We start from the raw sequence: 16,012 nt of genomic DNA, 5'->3' as shown, positions 1-16,012 counted from the left end.
ACCTTCCCTGCATGCCGGGGTGGCGGTGTGTACGTGATGCGTATATAAATATATAAATAAGAAACCCTATCCACACTTTGAGAAGAAAAGCAAATGGTTGTTTGTTTATTCGATTTCCTGATATCCTGCATACCTGGCAGGGGTACAAATGCCTACTCTGCCAGGTGGCGGAATACTCCTTCATGTGTCCGGTTTATGCTTGGTTGTTAGCGTGTCTCCAGGTAGGGGCAGATATGTTGTGCAGGGCAGAGTTTTTGCCCCCACACCCCCCCTTTGGGTGGGGGATGGTTTATCAAGGGGTGTCTGTGTAGCCAGTGCCAGATACAGGCAGCGTGCCAACTTCCACGTCCTGTGTACAGAATGTGATGATCATGTGACCGAGGGGGGCGTCTGTGCGTAGATAAGCGGTGTGTTAACCCCTTCCGTGTCATACATTCCACTTAACAAATGTAGCATCTCGCATAAATAACCGGTGGGTTTGTTTCGTACCTAAAGCCTGTCTGCGTTGAGCCAGACCACGATATTAAAGCTGATTATTTCAGCTCTTTTACGAAGAATTGTGAAACGTTCTTTCCGATAAATCGAATTATAAAGCAAAGTGCGGACAAATCGTTCCTGTGTGCTCTTATTTATACGCTCTTCAGCTAAGTGTGTGTGTGTGTGTGTGTGTGTGTGTATATATATATATATTACAAGCATGGAATATTCAGGAACATCAAATTCTATTTGCTTTATACCAGATAGTTACTTGCTACGGGGCGTAGTGACCGAGAGCTCTAGGGGCCCACGGGGCTTTATGAAGGTGTGTGCGTGTTTAATGAGCGAGGTGTGACGTGACTCTCATACACATGATCATCTCTGTCTCTACAGCCATTTATACCAAGTCACCTGCAAATGAACTCCATGAACCCCATGAAACCATCACACGCAGGCACAGGGCACAGGTGAGTGACCCCCCCCTATTCCTGCGCGCCCCCATCTCGTTTTATGTGGCTCTTTGCCCCGTTCTCCTGGCCTGCCCTGTTTCTCCGTTTGCCCGCGTTCAGGCTGTGCACACGCAGCTAACTCCCCGCTTCTCTCCTGAACAGTGATGGTTCATTTGCATACGAGTCTGTTCCCTGGCAACAAAGCACCAATCAGGCAGGAGGATCGCTCTCTGTGGTAACAACCGTCTGGGGTCTCAGCAACACGTCGCAGAGCCAGGTAACATGATGTCATCGAGTCAGCAGAGCGCCACGGGATTAACGCTTACCCTGCTGCCGACAGCACATTCATTAACCCCTTATGTTGCAGTATTAGTTAACCCTCCCCGGTGGACTGGTTTTTGAGCGTTATTTTTACCTTTCTCTCTGTACCAGCAGGTCTTCGGGAATCCCATGGTGCCGAGCGGCGGCCCCACCGGGGGTGGAGTCATGCCGGGTCTGGCAGGCAATAGCGGAGCAATGGGGAGCCCTCCATTCATTAGCCAGCAAGGGTACTCGGAAGCCGGGGCTGGAAAAAACTACCTGCAGCAGAGCGTGTACGGGCGAGGTGGATACCCCGGAGGCAACGCGTATCCCAATAGGTAAAATAAACGGTGTCCACCGCTAGAGCAAAAGGGAAAGTAGTCCCATTACTGGCGTCTGCCGCCATCTTCCTGTCTCATCTTGTCTCATGTCCAGGATAGCGATACTCCTCGCCCATAACTATATTTACCTGGACTGCTTCTGCTGAAAGTCTGTTCCGCTAATCTACCACTATTTTAGTGGAGTAAAACCTCATTTCATTACAGCTAAGCTCTGACCCTTTAGTTTTAGATTATTACCACCTAACATGCCTCCTCCTGCAAAATAAATTTCCATCGTATACTTATACGATCAATTTAATGTATTTTAAAGGGGGATTCATTGCCTGGACCCATCCACAGGTGCCAGTAATGCTACGGTTCCAGAATTATTCTAGCAATGTATAAAAATTCAATTTAAAATTAGACTTCACTGGGTTTTCTCTTTGTTTTTTTATTTATCCTTTTGCACTTTGTTGTATGTACATATTGGGCATCTCAGCAGCACCCAAAACCTGTATGTGTATAGTGTGTTATTATTGTACAGCGTTGTGAAATATGATGGCGATATATAAAACAATAGATATATCGTTCATTTATATGGCGCCATGTAGTAGCCTATCATGTTACACTTTAACAGTATAAGTATATATCACATTGGACTGGGCTCCTAAATTATAGTACTTTGAAATATAAGCCGCGTGATAAGTGACGGGCTAAAGTCAGGGCCGTCATTGTTCTAGACTACGACTCCTGTGAAGGTCGGCCCTTGAACTGGCTGCCTGAGCATCATAGGAGTTTGCTGTCTATCATGGTAACGGTTTTCTTTTTTTTTTTTTTTTGTCCGATTCATGTCCCAAGCAATACTTCTTGTAGACGCTACTGACAGCTGCCGTTTTAATGTTTGGGGACGTCCACAGTTATCTTTTTCTTTTACCAAACACCGTGGTGACCTTTCTACCTCCACAAATCACACGGGAAGTCACGAGGGGCTCGGTTTGCCGATATTTCTGGCTAAATTGTATATATATATATATATATATATATATATATATATATATATATATATATATATATATATATAATTTTTTTTAATCATTTCTCTGTTATTTGTGCTGTAAGAGGGGTAGGCTTGTTCATATTGCTAATACTTTTTTTTTTTCTCTCTCTCTGAACCCCAGTTACCCCGGAGGACCCCCCAGTGCTGGTGGGATGGGAATGCCGCAGCACTCGGGCCGCGGGCCAGCCGACTTCACGCAGGCTGCAGCTGCAGCGGCCGTGGCAGCAGCTACCGCAACGGCAACAGCTACTGCTACTGTAGCTGCCCTGCAAGAGAAGCAAAGCCAGGAGCTCAACCAGTACGGGGCGGTAAGGCCATTTATAAATCACTCGTCTGCTTGTACATGTAATGCCACCCCACTTCCCGGCTGTAACGTGTGCGTTTCATTTTATAGGTTGGACCATCTCATGGTTATGGGGGTCAGTACATGCAACACGCAGGCCCACGAGGTCCCACCATGCAGGGCGGAATGAATTCTGGGGGGCTTGGGTCTGTGATGGGTAACACAGGAATGTCCCAAATGGGCATGAACTCTGCCAGGGCCCCTGGCATGAACCCTGTTTATACTGGCCAAAGGATACCCCCCCATGGTTACCCTGGGCAGCTACAGAGTCAGCAGATGCCTCGACAAGGGGTCAAAAGGACATACTCCAATGACGTGAGTCCCTGTGTTTGTGATTTACCATCCATACCACGTAGCAATGTATACGTATGTGAGTGATGCGTGCCTTCCCACTCGTTTTATCTGTATTGTGTAATGTTCTATTTTGTTGTTCTTAGGGCTACACAACTCAACAGTACATGCAGAGTGGGCAATACCCGCCTCACGCAGCTCAATACGCTCAAGCAGCACAGCAGCAATCTGCCCCATCGCCTTCTTACCCTGGGCACCGTGTGCAGCAGAACATGTCGCAGTACCTGTCGCAGAGTGGTCCTGGGGGGCATTATTACAAGGTAACTTATAGCCAACAAATCACTTTAATCATTAGCTTTTACCTTCTATATCAAACCTTTCAGTGTTGTGTTGCTGTTTTGTTCAGATGGAATTTTTTTAATTGATTTTGTTATAAAACAATCGGTTCCTGGGTGTTGCTAGATCACAGATGTCTGCTTTTGATTATTTCGTTTATTTTCCCTGGGCGTTTACTTCTTGTTTAATGATCTCCTATTCCCTGGCTGTTTCCCTTTTCGAGAAAGATAAGTTGCCATCTGATTTTTACTATTCTTTGGACTTCTGGCCAAGGTGCTGATGTTCCCAGCCTTTGTTTCCTTCCCCTGTATTTTGCGTCCCTAGAGGGGTATTTAAATGGAAGATATATTCCCTGCGCTTGGTGTATGCCCCGTCAGGAAGAAGGTAGGGCGCTTATCTGCTGCACATCACGATATATATCACGGTGTTGTTGGTAGCAGATAATCCAGAAAGGTCCATGAAAAGCTGGGTAGTAGTATCTATTTTCATGCATAGATAGATAATGGTAAAGATCTTCTCCATACTTAGCTTCCCATGGAAAATACTGGCAGATTTGTTGTTTTTTTTTCCAGCTTCCCAAAGACCCCGAATTTCAGACATTGGTAAACATCCTATTTATTGATGTTTTTGTGAAAGCCTTTATTTTTTCCCGTAATGTGCTTTTATACAGGGAAATGTACCCTGTCCGGAGCGGCTGAGCAGATGAAAGCCCCAGAGAGCAGGCAAAACCAAATGAATGAATCTATGAAATGCTTAGGCCAGGGAGTGCCTGAACATTCTGAGATTCATAGCGCAGGTGGAGGAAAGCTCCGTGCAGCAGATCCTCCGGGGACCCTTTCTTTAAATACTCGCTATGGCACTTCAAGAAATTGATTCTTGGAAACATTTCTGCTGCACATACAAAGGTCAAAGCGTATTTTCAGAGTCCCAAGACACATAGGCCTTCCTTTACTGGGTATCGGATGTATGAGTGCTTGTAGTCGCATTCACGTTAATGCTACGTAGCGAGGACAATGGTGGCTGTGATCTGTGTGTGGGAATAACCCAAGCTCTATATGCTTAAATATTTATAAATGCGTCGTATTGGAACCAGATTAATTAATGTCATCGCAAAACCATCATGGTTTCTGCAAGTGTTCTGGTGTAGGGCGGTGGGGTTTTGGGCAGATTATCACCAAGCCACTTCTTGATTGGCTGCATTTTTATTTTTTAACAAAGGTATATTGGCAGGTAAGTCACCTACCCCCAGCCCCTGCCTCTCAGCGTCTCCCTGATGCTCTTGACTGTATGTAAAGTTTTTTGATGGTAAATATAGGTGATTTTTTTTTAGTACTCTAACCTAGGTAATATATTTTTTTCTCAGCTGACAGACCAGTACGGTGGACAGAGCAATAACTACAATGGAGGAAATTTTACCTACAGTCAGCCTATAAGCGGGGTAAGAAAACTGAACATAAGCGGAACACGTGTGAGGTCAGCCATAGGGTGCTGGGAATTGATTATTGCAGGACAGAAAGTTTGCAGATTTGATGGATCAAAAAAAAAAACAACTCACAATGGTGTTTTATAAGGTGGGGTAATGGGGTGTGTTGATAGGCGTTAAGGAAGATTTTCTAGGTGGCGATAAAGATTATGATGTGGAATTCCTAAGTAACCATATGTTCTTTCTCTACTGCCCAGCCTGGTCGCACAATGCCTGGGTATCCCAGCTCCCCGCTGCCTGGAAATCCTACTCCCCCCATGACCCCTGGAAGCAGTGCTCCACCTTACATGTCCCCAAATCAGGATGTGAAGTCTCCTTTTATGCCAGATGTCAAGCCTGCGCACAACACTTTGCACCCGTCTCCACCAGGTTAGTCACTATAGAGGGTCGCCTCCTGGTGGCTTCTGCTATAATCCAAGCCCTTTGCATGATGATATTTGTGTGTAGTGTATATTTTAGGCCTCATTCTCGTATCTGTGCCTCATAGCTGCCTCCAATGATGAGTTGCGGCTGACTTTTCCCGTCCGCGATGGAATCGTCCTGGAACCTTTCAGGCTGCAGCACAACCTGGCTGTTAGCAACCACGTGTACCATTTGCGGGAGTCCGTCTACAAGACGCTCATGATGAGGTGTGTGCGTGTGGACAGGCCAGCAGTAAATCGTTGGATTGTTGTTGGGACTGTTCCCTTTTTATCATCTGTAACCAAGCTAAACAGCTGATCTTTCTATTTCCTTTAGGCCTGATCTGGAGCTGCAATTCAAGTGCTATCATCATGAAGATCGACAGATGAATACTAACTGGCCGTGCTCTGTGCAAGTTAGCGTGAACTCAACTCCGCTAAGTATCGAGCGCGGAGATAACAAGACCTCCCACAAACCCCTCTACCTGAAAAATGTGTGCCAGCCTGGCAGGAACAGCATCCAGATAACCGTCAGCGCTTGTTGCTGCGTAAGTACCTTTATTGCAAAAAGAGCTGGAGAGAAACAGGGGTGTAGAGTCGGTCCCCTGGAGTGCAGTGAAGGGGACTTAAAGCCTGATACACAGAGAGGCAGCGTTAGACTTGTCTAATAAACTGGAAAGGCGCTTCATTTTCTAGAAAATGAGTGGGATTCGGTATTCCTCCACATTATTATACATAGCTGATCGTTGGCAAGAATTGCAGTAATGCAGTCGTTGACTTACCTGTCTTTCTGTTTCAGTCTCACCTGTTTGTGCTGCAGTTAGTTCACCGACCATCCGTTAGATCCGTCCTCCAGGGACTAATCAAGAAAAGACTTCTCCCCGCTGAGCATTGCATCACCAAGAGTAAGATGAATATATATTTATATCATTGTCATATACCTTCTTACAGATTCTTTCCAACACTTTCTTCCCTGTCTCTGTCTGTCTCCTTAACCCGCAACTTTCATTGTGTCATTTTATTGCATATTTGCTCACCCTGAATGTATTTTCCAGTTAAAAGAAACTTCAGCAGTGGAAGCATCCCAGGAACCCCTGGTCCCAACGGAGAGGATGGTGTAGAGCAAACTGCTATCAAAGTCTCCCTGAAATGTCCGATCACCTTCCGGAGAATACAGCTTCCTGCCAGAGGCCACGATTGCCGGCATATCCAGGTACAGAAAAGGTTCACATTCAGATAAATCGAATTGGCACGGGTCTGATTTATGACAGTAACTGAACGAAAGGGATTTCCTTGGTGTTTCATTTCCCTGCACATCTGTATATGTATCAGAGGGATAACACAAAATGATGGATCCCCTTCATATTTTGTTAAGCAGACCCCCCTGTGTGTGCACCATTCGCTTATGCACGCTTATATCGTGTAACATATATGAAAGCTTCCAATTCTGCACGCTGTTAATAATTAGTCAATGAAACATGTTCTGTATTCGTGGTAATTTAATAATGACAGTAGGCGTAAGTGGCGGGTCTTTGTGGATTAAAGAACCCCATGTGAATTGGAAGCCACAGTGCAAAACCCTGCACCGCCAGGAGCTTGTTTAACACCCGCACATCATCTACAAAATGACCTGCATGGTCGATCTGTACAGTGCTGCGGACTATGGTAGCGCTATATAAAACGATAAATAATAATCTGTCCGTTACTCGTCTCTCTGGGTCTCTTCGCAACACAGCTTTTTTTTTTGTCCCAATTATTTCCTTCTCTTTTATCCCCATACCCTTTATTCCGCAACTTTTTGTGTCTCATGATTTTTTCTTCATTGCCTCCTCAGTGCTTCGATCTGGAATCTTATCTGCAGCTGAATTGTGAGCGAGGGACATGGAGGTGCCCTGTGTGCAAGTAAGTGACTGGATGTAGCCTCTTCCCTAATCCATACAAAGACTTAAACATAGAATCCACAAAGAACCCCCGTGTTAATGCAGAACCAGATAAACGGATGGTCCTTAATTGTCCATTCAGAAAAGGTTCAGGTCATTTCTCTATTTCATCTTTATCCAGCAATAGAATGCTTTCGCCTGTAGAGAATATCATTTCTGATTATCATAACAAGACAGCTGAATTAATGGTTAAATAATATTAGGGGCATATTCTTGAAGATTTAGCAGCCAGGCAAAAAAGTTCTAGTAGCCAACGTGATTTTTTACTTTTTGTTTAGGAATTAGGATGCCAAATATCACTTTTGTTAATTGAAGTTTATATGACTTTTCACTCTTTTTTTTTTCTTATTAGTAAAACTGCCCTGTTGGAGGGGCTTGAAGTTGACCAATACATGTTGGGGACCCTGGTGTATATCCAGAAGTGAGTAGAGGATCTGCGGTAACGTATGATGGGGACGTTATGCTGGATGGTAGACAAGTGTATGTGTACGGGCCTGAAAAATCTGTGCCTCGGGCTTAATAAATGGCACAACATTTTATAAGGTTTTACCAATTTGTAGTTTAAGAGCAGACAGAATTTTGCTACTTGTCTGCTGGGTTTTCTCAACACGGATAAGCGGACTAGTGGAAATGTCCAAGACAAGTCCTGTTCATGTATTATTGCTTTGGCTTAATATATCTGTTACTGATTCAACGACCCCTAACTATTTGTCTAATCAACAGCACTGATTACGAAGAGATCACGATTGATCCGACCTGCAGCTGGAAGCCAGTACCAATTAAGCCCGACACCCATGTGAAGGAGGAGTCGGACGGGCCGGTTCTGAAGCGCTGCCGGAGTCTGAGTCCAACTCACATGGTAATGCCGAACGTCATGGAGATGATAGCGGCGCTTGGACCAAGCTCCTCCCCCTTCAACAATGTCCAATCAGCTGGGAGTGTTGGCGCTGATTACAACAGCCCAGGTGAGTTATCTCAGTTTGGGCTATATCTTAAATGTACCGTAAACAATATCTTAATTCTCTTTTTCGTGCTCCTTTTTTTCTTAACTCTGTTTTTTTTTGTTTTTTGGTTTTTTTTTATGCCAGGTTCTGGTTTTCAGAATCCAGGTGGATATTCTGAAGGGGGTTTCCCTTCCTCCAACCCGGGCACCCCAACTATGAATGATTTCACCCCCAACGCTCCTCCGCCCATCTCCTACCAGTCTGACATTCCCAGTTCCTTGCTGGGTCCCGAGAAGCCAGGCGGACCCTCAATGGCTGGACAGGTGAGTGTCTGTCAAAAGTTAAAAGGTGTTTGGATAGGAACTTTTTTTTTTATAGTTGCTCATGACTTCCTATGCAGGCAAAACCTAAAAATCCCTATGGGGAGCCTATGCAGAGCTGATATCTAAATTACCTCAACAGTCCCTGTTTAAAAGCAGGATTGCCGTCAACATGTAGGTGGCTGCCTAGGGTGTCCAGTCGGTGTCCCGCTATTCTGTGAGCAGATTCACACACGGTTAACACGACTCCATCCTTGCCAAAAAAGAACTCGATCTATTGTTTTACGTTGAAAATCGATGGGTTAAGCTAGTTTTCACGTATTTTGTCACAATTCTCTACTCCCCAAGGTAAAAATAGTCACTTCACAGATACTTTCAGAAACACATGGTTGAAAAGTACAAACCAGGTAGTTTTTAATAAATGAAGTTTTGTTAAAAGCAACAGAGCCAACACCTCCCTCTACCACCGTTTTAAGTTTTGGTTTTAGTTTTTTTTTTTTATACAAACCTTGAGTATTCTTTCGTCTTTGCAGGTCCCTCCCTCTGGACGGATAGACCCGTCACATAACCCCAACCAAACACTTCACTCTTCCAGCCTCAGCAGCCAATCTCCGCAGCAGCTCCACCACCGTAACCCTTCCCGGCAGCAAATGGCACAACCGCCCAACGACCTGGCTTTTAACCCCATGCAAGGTGCTGGTGATGTGGCGGAGCCATCTTTGGATGTAAGAGCTCTTACTTTTGTATTAACCTCTTATTGCTCAAATTCTTTCTTTTTCTCCATTTGTTCCTTTTTGCCCTCTCCTGTGTGCTGTTCTTTTCCACTTCTTCCTCTTGACATCCTTTCTTCGCTATTCACTACTTTATCACCATTGTTGCTGGCAATACAGGTACCATTCCCCAGCTGTCTCTGTTTCCACATTGCCATTTGATTTAGATGGGCACTTTTTAGTTTTTTTTCTGATTTACTTTTGTTCCTCCCGTTTTTTGTTTTAATCTACTCCAACTATGTACTTATTCTCCCTTGTCCTGCCTTATCCAGCTTCTCCCTGAACTGACAAACCCAGAGGAACTGCTCTCGTACCTTGGACCCCCGGACCTCCCAAGCAGTGGCAATGATGATCTTCTATCCCTCTTTGAAAACAACTGAAGCTTCCACTTTGACACAGGTGGTTTGCCAACCAAATTCCTGTGTACGGCCTTCCAAAAACTTGCACATGAAGGAGCCCAGTGACATTATGGAGCACAAGAGACCTACATACAACTGCACCGGTGCATGGCATGGTGGACTGCAATGCAGCGCTCTGCCAAATATACGTACAGAGCATCACATCAGAGACTTGCGGATCATTGCACTATTTATCTTTACCTGTAGCAGATATCCTGCAGTGTTGCCCTGTATGCCCAAAAGAACATTTCTGCAGAGCACTGTACTATCGGCCTATTTTTCTTTTTAATAAACTCTAGTCTCTCTAGACTGCTGATGAGATGAGACCTACAGAGTGTTCAGCTTTATTTGTTAAGAGAACCAGCAGAGCGTCCGCCATTAATGACCCCACTGAGAGACAGCTTTTGTTCTGCAAGCGTTGAGCAGAATGTTGAGCCGTCATCGGAATGATTCTGCTATTGAGCAGCAGCCTGTGATCTGTGAGGAGGTTAGGCCTCGGGATTGACCTGACCGTATATAAATATACATATATTTTTTTTTTTGCTCCTGGATTTCCAACCAGGAATGCAAGGTTAAGAGCACAAGATGGCTGGGCGTGTGTATGTGTATATACATTGTAATGTAGTCGAAATCCACACATATGTATCTGTGTGTGTGTGTAATTAATAAATGTGTATATATATAGACACACGCACAAATATATATATATATATATATATATATATATATATATATATATATATATATATTAGTGTGTGTGCCATTTTTAATATATGTATATTTGCGGTTTTCTGCATTAAACTTTTTCTTATACCTAATTCCATTGTGGAGGGTGGGTATTTGGGCCATGTGATGCACCAAGACCCCATGCCTCAGTCTCCATATTTATCAACCATTTTCAGCTTGGACTAAATTTACAATATTTTCAGGATCCCTGACCTACAGGAGAATACTTTTCCAAATGCTGTGGTTTTCCATGTTTCATCACATGCAGTAATAAGGAGGTCTTCAGCAGTACAATACCAGTTTGTAAAGAAGGAACAGGAAAGTAATTAGTTACCCTGAGCGTGGAAACAAGTACATTTATATGTGTGTGTGTGTGTGAATGTATACATTTCTTGGCAAAGAAAAGGAGTAAGGAGCTGTATACCCCATGAAACAGAGATAGAAATTGGCCAGAGTGGGTTTATTTCGGGTGGGCCGGGTTAATTTATTTTTTATTTTATTAATGCACATTCCCCTATTTTCATATAATACATAAAAATAAAATAAAACACGGAGTGCAATTTATAAGAGGGACCAACAATTAAAATCCTCCCTAGTCAAGTTGTTAGGCCACTTATTGGACTCACCTCAGTGTTGGGTCAGGGTGTTTCTTTTTATTTTTAAAATAATATAAAGCCTATTCAATTCACCGCCAGATGAGTCTTTAAGATTGTGAGGATTGTTGGTTTGTGTGTGTATATATAAATATATGGGTTGTGCTCTGTGCTGGAAAATGTGCATTTTACAAAAATAAAGAAAAATCATTTGAATTTCTTTTTGTTTTCTTAAATCTGTATATTCAAATGATACATGGGTAACCTTCCCAAGAAACACAGGCAAAATATATATACGCTATATCACAGATACAACAGATCGAGAGACATTGTGGAACTGTTTTTTGTTTTTATATACACGGTCAGTTGTGGTGGATTAAGTAACACTTTTTTAATGCCCAAAGGGCACCTGCATGTCATTTATTAAACCTACAATAATGACTCAATCCCAGATTACATTCATTCCGTTGTGTCCTTTTGATCAACATCAGTAAAACTTTAAACTGAATCTGCAATCCTAAAATGTCACGGTTCATTTTAGGCAGTCTAGCTCAATTGCTAGGAGGTGCTCAGTTTATTTTAATATTTTTTTGTTAGTGCACACAGATTATTCCCAATGCATTGCGTGGCCCTGTAGAGCGCTCATTGGCACAAAGGAATTTGCACCCAGAAATTCTGCTAGTCTATTGCAAAGATCGCAGGTCACAAACCTGTAATGCTACATCCATGGACTGTACATCCTGTATAAATGACTGGCTGAACTTCATGGGAGTTGTATTTCTACAAATATTCTTGCTGGCAAGAGAACCCTAATAGAACAATGGTCGGAAAGCTACAGGTTAGCCGTCACAGAGAATGATATGACTAAAAGTGTCGCAGAGGATGCTACTTAGGCTGAGGCCCGGAGTCTCTAGGGTCTTCTGTAACTCCTTTCAAGGTGTCTAGCAGTCAATCAGGGATATCTGGACCTACATTAACTATATATATACATATACATATATGTATCCATCCAACGTGTTGGTCCGTGCTTCTGTGATATGTTTTGACTGACGTGGCATTTAAAACCAAAAATGAAAAGTGCACATCAGGACCACTGGGACTAGAGAATCTGGAAGAGCAAGAGGTCACATCCATGTTCTGTCCAAGCCATGGCAAGTGTGTGGACTAGAATATTTTCCTTTTCCTGTCTCTCTCCCGTATTCTTCACTTCCTCCACATCTTCATATCTTTCCTTCCTTCATTTTTGTTCTCTTGATTCCTTCAGCTGGAATTATCAGGCCAAATATTTTTTTCCTGTTTTTTTCAGCCAAGGTTGATTCCCTGCTGGTTCCGATGTGTACTCAGGTTAAGGAGCTCAGTTTGTGCTGCAAATCCTGCCACGCCAGTTGTGTTGTCTTGTAATAAGGAATGACGTTGGACCTTCAAACCCATGATGAAGATTGTGAAATTTGTTCAAAGCAAATATTGACGGTGTCAGCATCTCCCAATTTTAATACAGATTTTCTTTGTTCTCTGGCTCTTCCTTTTTTCATTTATGTATACTGTCACGGAGCTGGCTAGTCCGACCGACTACCTCCGCTGTCTTGTGCTCCCTTAGCCTGGGACAACACACTTTCCCCGGTTCCCCAGTCACTAGCCGAGACTCAGTGTAGGGTAAACCCAAACGAAGACTGATTTATTTCTCACACACAGGACTGGATATATCCAGCAAAACACACATTTACATAAAACAAGATATTGGGACACAAACCGCCCCCTTAATCTGCCTCCCAGAGACAACAGGGGCAGTAATGAGATTAACAATACAATAGGGGGGGAGACTGATTTATACAACATTAAACTGAAAGAATGGTGGTCACTCCCTGGTGGCAGATCCTGGCTGCCTGCTGGAGATAATCCCCTCAACCAGTGATGAGATGATACTGCTGGGGGTAGCCACAGAAGCCTTTACAAACCCAGGGCCCATAGTCAATAGGGAGGAGGCTGGCAGTCAGGCTTCTCCAGTGGTCCCAGTGATGGAGGCTTCCGTCACATATACCTTGTTAGAGTTCTTTTGTGCAACAATATTATCTCTCCAAGCTGGAATTCAGGTGAATGTTTGTTTCCCCTTCCAGATTTCATGATATAAGCCGGGATAAGGTAATGGAATATGAACGGAAACCTCCTGCCACACTTTCTGGAGATGCCTAAAATACCAATTTCATGCCATTCCATATAGGGCCAGAAATCGAGAGGAAGCTTTATAGTTGTTCACATTAGGCTATGATTAGACATGGCATAGAGGGGATTATATATTAGATTTTAATATAGAGACAAAATTTAAGCATCCATGTGATAGACTTAAGGCTGTCCTGAATATAAGATAAGACAGTGGAGAAAAACACAAAAATATAGACAATCTAGAATAATTAGGGATTAACCTAGCCTTGGTGTAGAGTTAATCTAAATTTTATTAAAGACAGGAGGCGAGTATTTTGCATAACCTTCTTTACTGATTACCTCCAGCAGCAAAGGAGTTAACAACAAACAATAAAAATAACCAATCAGAAACAAGTAAAGTCTATATCAATCTCAGCAAACTACAGCTCCTCCTCTTTCTTTGCGAAGATGCCGAACAGGAACAGAACGAGAATGGAACCGGAACCATCGGAAAAGGAAGGAAAAATCCTCAGCATCCCGCAGTCAGCAAACTAAGTCGCAGAAGGACGTCCTGAAAGGAGAAGTGCAGAATGAGAGCACCAAGCGAACTGAATAGCAGCGCATGCATAAATACCGACACAAGTACAATCACGTAAAAATATGAACACAGCCCCCACAAAACGAGATAAGAAAATATACACGTGAAACACACACAATAAATACCAATAACAGAGCTATAAGGGCAGGGCAGAGCAAGTAAAGGGGGGGAAATACTCGCCTCCTGTCTTTAATAAAATTTAGATTAACTCTACACCAAGGCTAGGTTAATCCCTAATTTTATAGCAAGACAGGAGGCTTCATATTTTGCATTTTTAACGCCCCGAAAGAAGAGAAAAAGTGGCATGCGCAGCGGGGTGAAAGTAAAAGGTTCGGAACGTAGATTCCCGAGACCAGTCCGCCGCCGCCAAAACGTCCGACAGGGAAGAGCCTGCAGAGAAAGCAGCCGAGGCTGCTGCGCCCCGGACTGAATGCGCCCCAAAAGCCCAGTCGATTCCGGCGAGACTAAGGATCCACCGGATCCACCTAGCGAGAGTAGGTGAGGAAACCGGCTTAAAAGGGCCAATGTAGGAGATGAACAGAGGGCCGCAAGAAGAGGAACGAAACGGAAGAGAGACGGCAAGATAGGACTGGACACAGTTAGCGACACAAAGACGCGGACGATCCGGAAACAATGGGTAAGGGACCGAAAAAGAACGAGACTTGGTCCGGCGCCGGACCGAAACCAGGACGCCATCCGGGGAAAAAGAAAACGAATTAACGTCAAAAGCGCGGATGTCCGACACCCGCCGGAAAGACACGAGACATAAGAGAAGCGCCGTTTTAGCGGAGAGTTGTCTGAAGGACAGGCGGTCGTTATCCGGCCAACCCTCCAGAAAGTCGAGAACCCGCGAGACGTCCCAAAAGGTGGACTACCGAGCAGATGGAGGGGGCGAAACGCGAATGCCGCGAAGGAGGCGGCAAACTGACGGGTCCTTGCCAACCCCGATACCGTGCAACGGAACATGAGCCGCAGAGATGGCCGAGCGAAATAAGCGACAAGACTTGCCCTGAGAAAACAGATGGGCAAAGAAATTTAACACCGCAACTATAGGTGCCGTAAAGGGATCGTGGTGCTGCACCACACACCAGCGACACCAGACGCCCCAAGCTTGGAGATAAGACCTCCTGGTGCCTGGAGCCCAGGATCCCCAGAGTAGGTCACGAGCTGTTGACGATAAGCCTGACACCTGCCAGGAACCCCTGAAACAGTCCAGGCCACGAGAAGCAACCGGTCCTGAAGGACGAGGGGATGAGGGTTCCCCTCGGGATCCAGAAGCAGGTCCCAAGAGCACGGAAGAATCAGAGGATCCTCGCAAGACATCTCCAACAAGAGGGGAAACCAAGGTTGAGACCTCCAAAGCGGAGTCACCAAAACAATCGTCACCCCTGCCGGCGGAGAGCGTGGAGAGTCCGAAGGATCATGGCAAATGGAGGAAAAGCGTAAGCTCCCTGGGGAGGCCAGGGCTGGAGAAACGCGTCCACTGCTAGGGAGAGAGGATCCGGCAGCCAGCTGAAGAAAGCGTCGGTCTGCCTGTTGGCCCGAGACGCAAAAAGGTCTAAGTGGAGAGGACCGCGAGAGAGGTGAAGGGAGTGAAACACGCTGGGAAGGAGACGCCAGTCGCTCGCATCCCTCCAGTGCCGGGAGAACCAGTCCACCACCTGGTTGTCCTTGCCGGGAAGGTATTCCGCCCTTATGGACAAGTGGTTGTCCAGGCAGTATTGGTAAAGGTCCTTGGTAAGCTCCTGGGACCCCCAAGGTGGCTGATATAACGCACCGCAGACACGTTGTCCATGCGAAGGACAAGGTAACAGTGGGTAATGTTCTTTGTGAAACTGCGCACCGCGAAAGTCCCAGCCAGCAACTCCAGGCAGTTGATGTGCAAGTCTCGCTCCTCGGGGGTCCAGAAACCCCCGGTAGCCGAGTCGCCGCAAGCCGCCCCACAGCCTGGCGTCTGAATTGAGGACGAAGTCTGGGGATGACCCGAAAATGGCCCTGCCGTTCCAGGCATCCATGTGAGTCAACCACCAACGAAGCTCCCAGCGGGCCTCGTCCGACAGAGGAATCACACGGTCGAAGGAAAGGGACTCCCGAAGGCGCCGTGTCTTTAGACGTTGAAGGGCCCTG

At 45.0% G+C, this 16,012-nt stretch overlaps 1 protein-coding gene across 2 annotated transcripts; it reads left to right on the top strand.

Moving 5' to 3' along the window:
- The first annotated feature begins 894 nt into the window (after positions 1-894).
- Positions 895-9,811, top strand: LOC149300229 (zinc finger MIZ domain-containing protein 2-like). 2 transcript variants are annotated; one of them, XM_089485692.1, is made up of 18 exons: positions 895-944; positions 1,089-1,203; positions 1,362-1,564; positions 2,725-2,911; positions 2,998-3,261; positions 3,384-3,557; positions 4,937-5,011; positions 5,254-5,425; positions 5,544-5,685; positions 5,795-6,005; positions 6,257-6,362; positions 6,513-6,670; positions 7,292-7,359; positions 7,750-7,818; positions 8,121-8,362; positions 8,486-8,664; positions 9,195-9,386; positions 9,704-9,811. In XM_089485692.1, exons 1-18 carry the CDS (start codon positions 895-897, stop codon positions 9,809-9,811), a joined length of 2,715 nt encoding a protein of 904 aa, XP_089341818.1. The 2 variants fall into 2 exon arrangements, with proteins under 2 accessions (XP_089341818.1, XP_089341819.1); XM_089485693.1 differs by lacking the exon at positions 4,937-5,011.
- The last annotated feature ends 6,201 nt before the right edge of the window (positions 9,812-16,012 follow it).

This window comes from Sceloporus occidentalis, unplaced genomic scaffold, assembly GCF_023333645.1.
Source record: "Sceloporus occidentalis isolate IW3139 unplaced genomic scaffold, rSceOcc1.0.p SCAF_26, whole genome shotgun sequence".
Lineage (NCBI taxonomy): Eukaryota > Metazoa > Chordata > Lepidosauria > Squamata > Phrynosomatidae > Sceloporus > Sceloporus occidentalis.
Note: the sequence above shows the minus strand (reverse complement) of the source record. Positions and strands in the feature narration are given on the sequence as shown.

Bases quoted from the DNA above. Each gene is read 5' to 3' on its own strand.
- LOC149300229 (XM_089485692.1), top strand. From the start codon at position 895: ATGAACTCCATGAACCCCATGAAACCATCACACGCAGGCACAGGGCAC. The intron at 6,006-6,256 runs GTAAGTACCTTT...TTTCTGTTTCAG, and splicing joins CCGTCAGCGCTTGTTGCTGC to TCTCACCTGTTTGTGCTGCA. The intron at 9,387-9,703 runs GTAAGAGCTCTT...TGCCTTATCCAG, and splicing joins TGGCGGAGCCATCTTTGGAT to CTTCTCCCTGAACTGACAAA.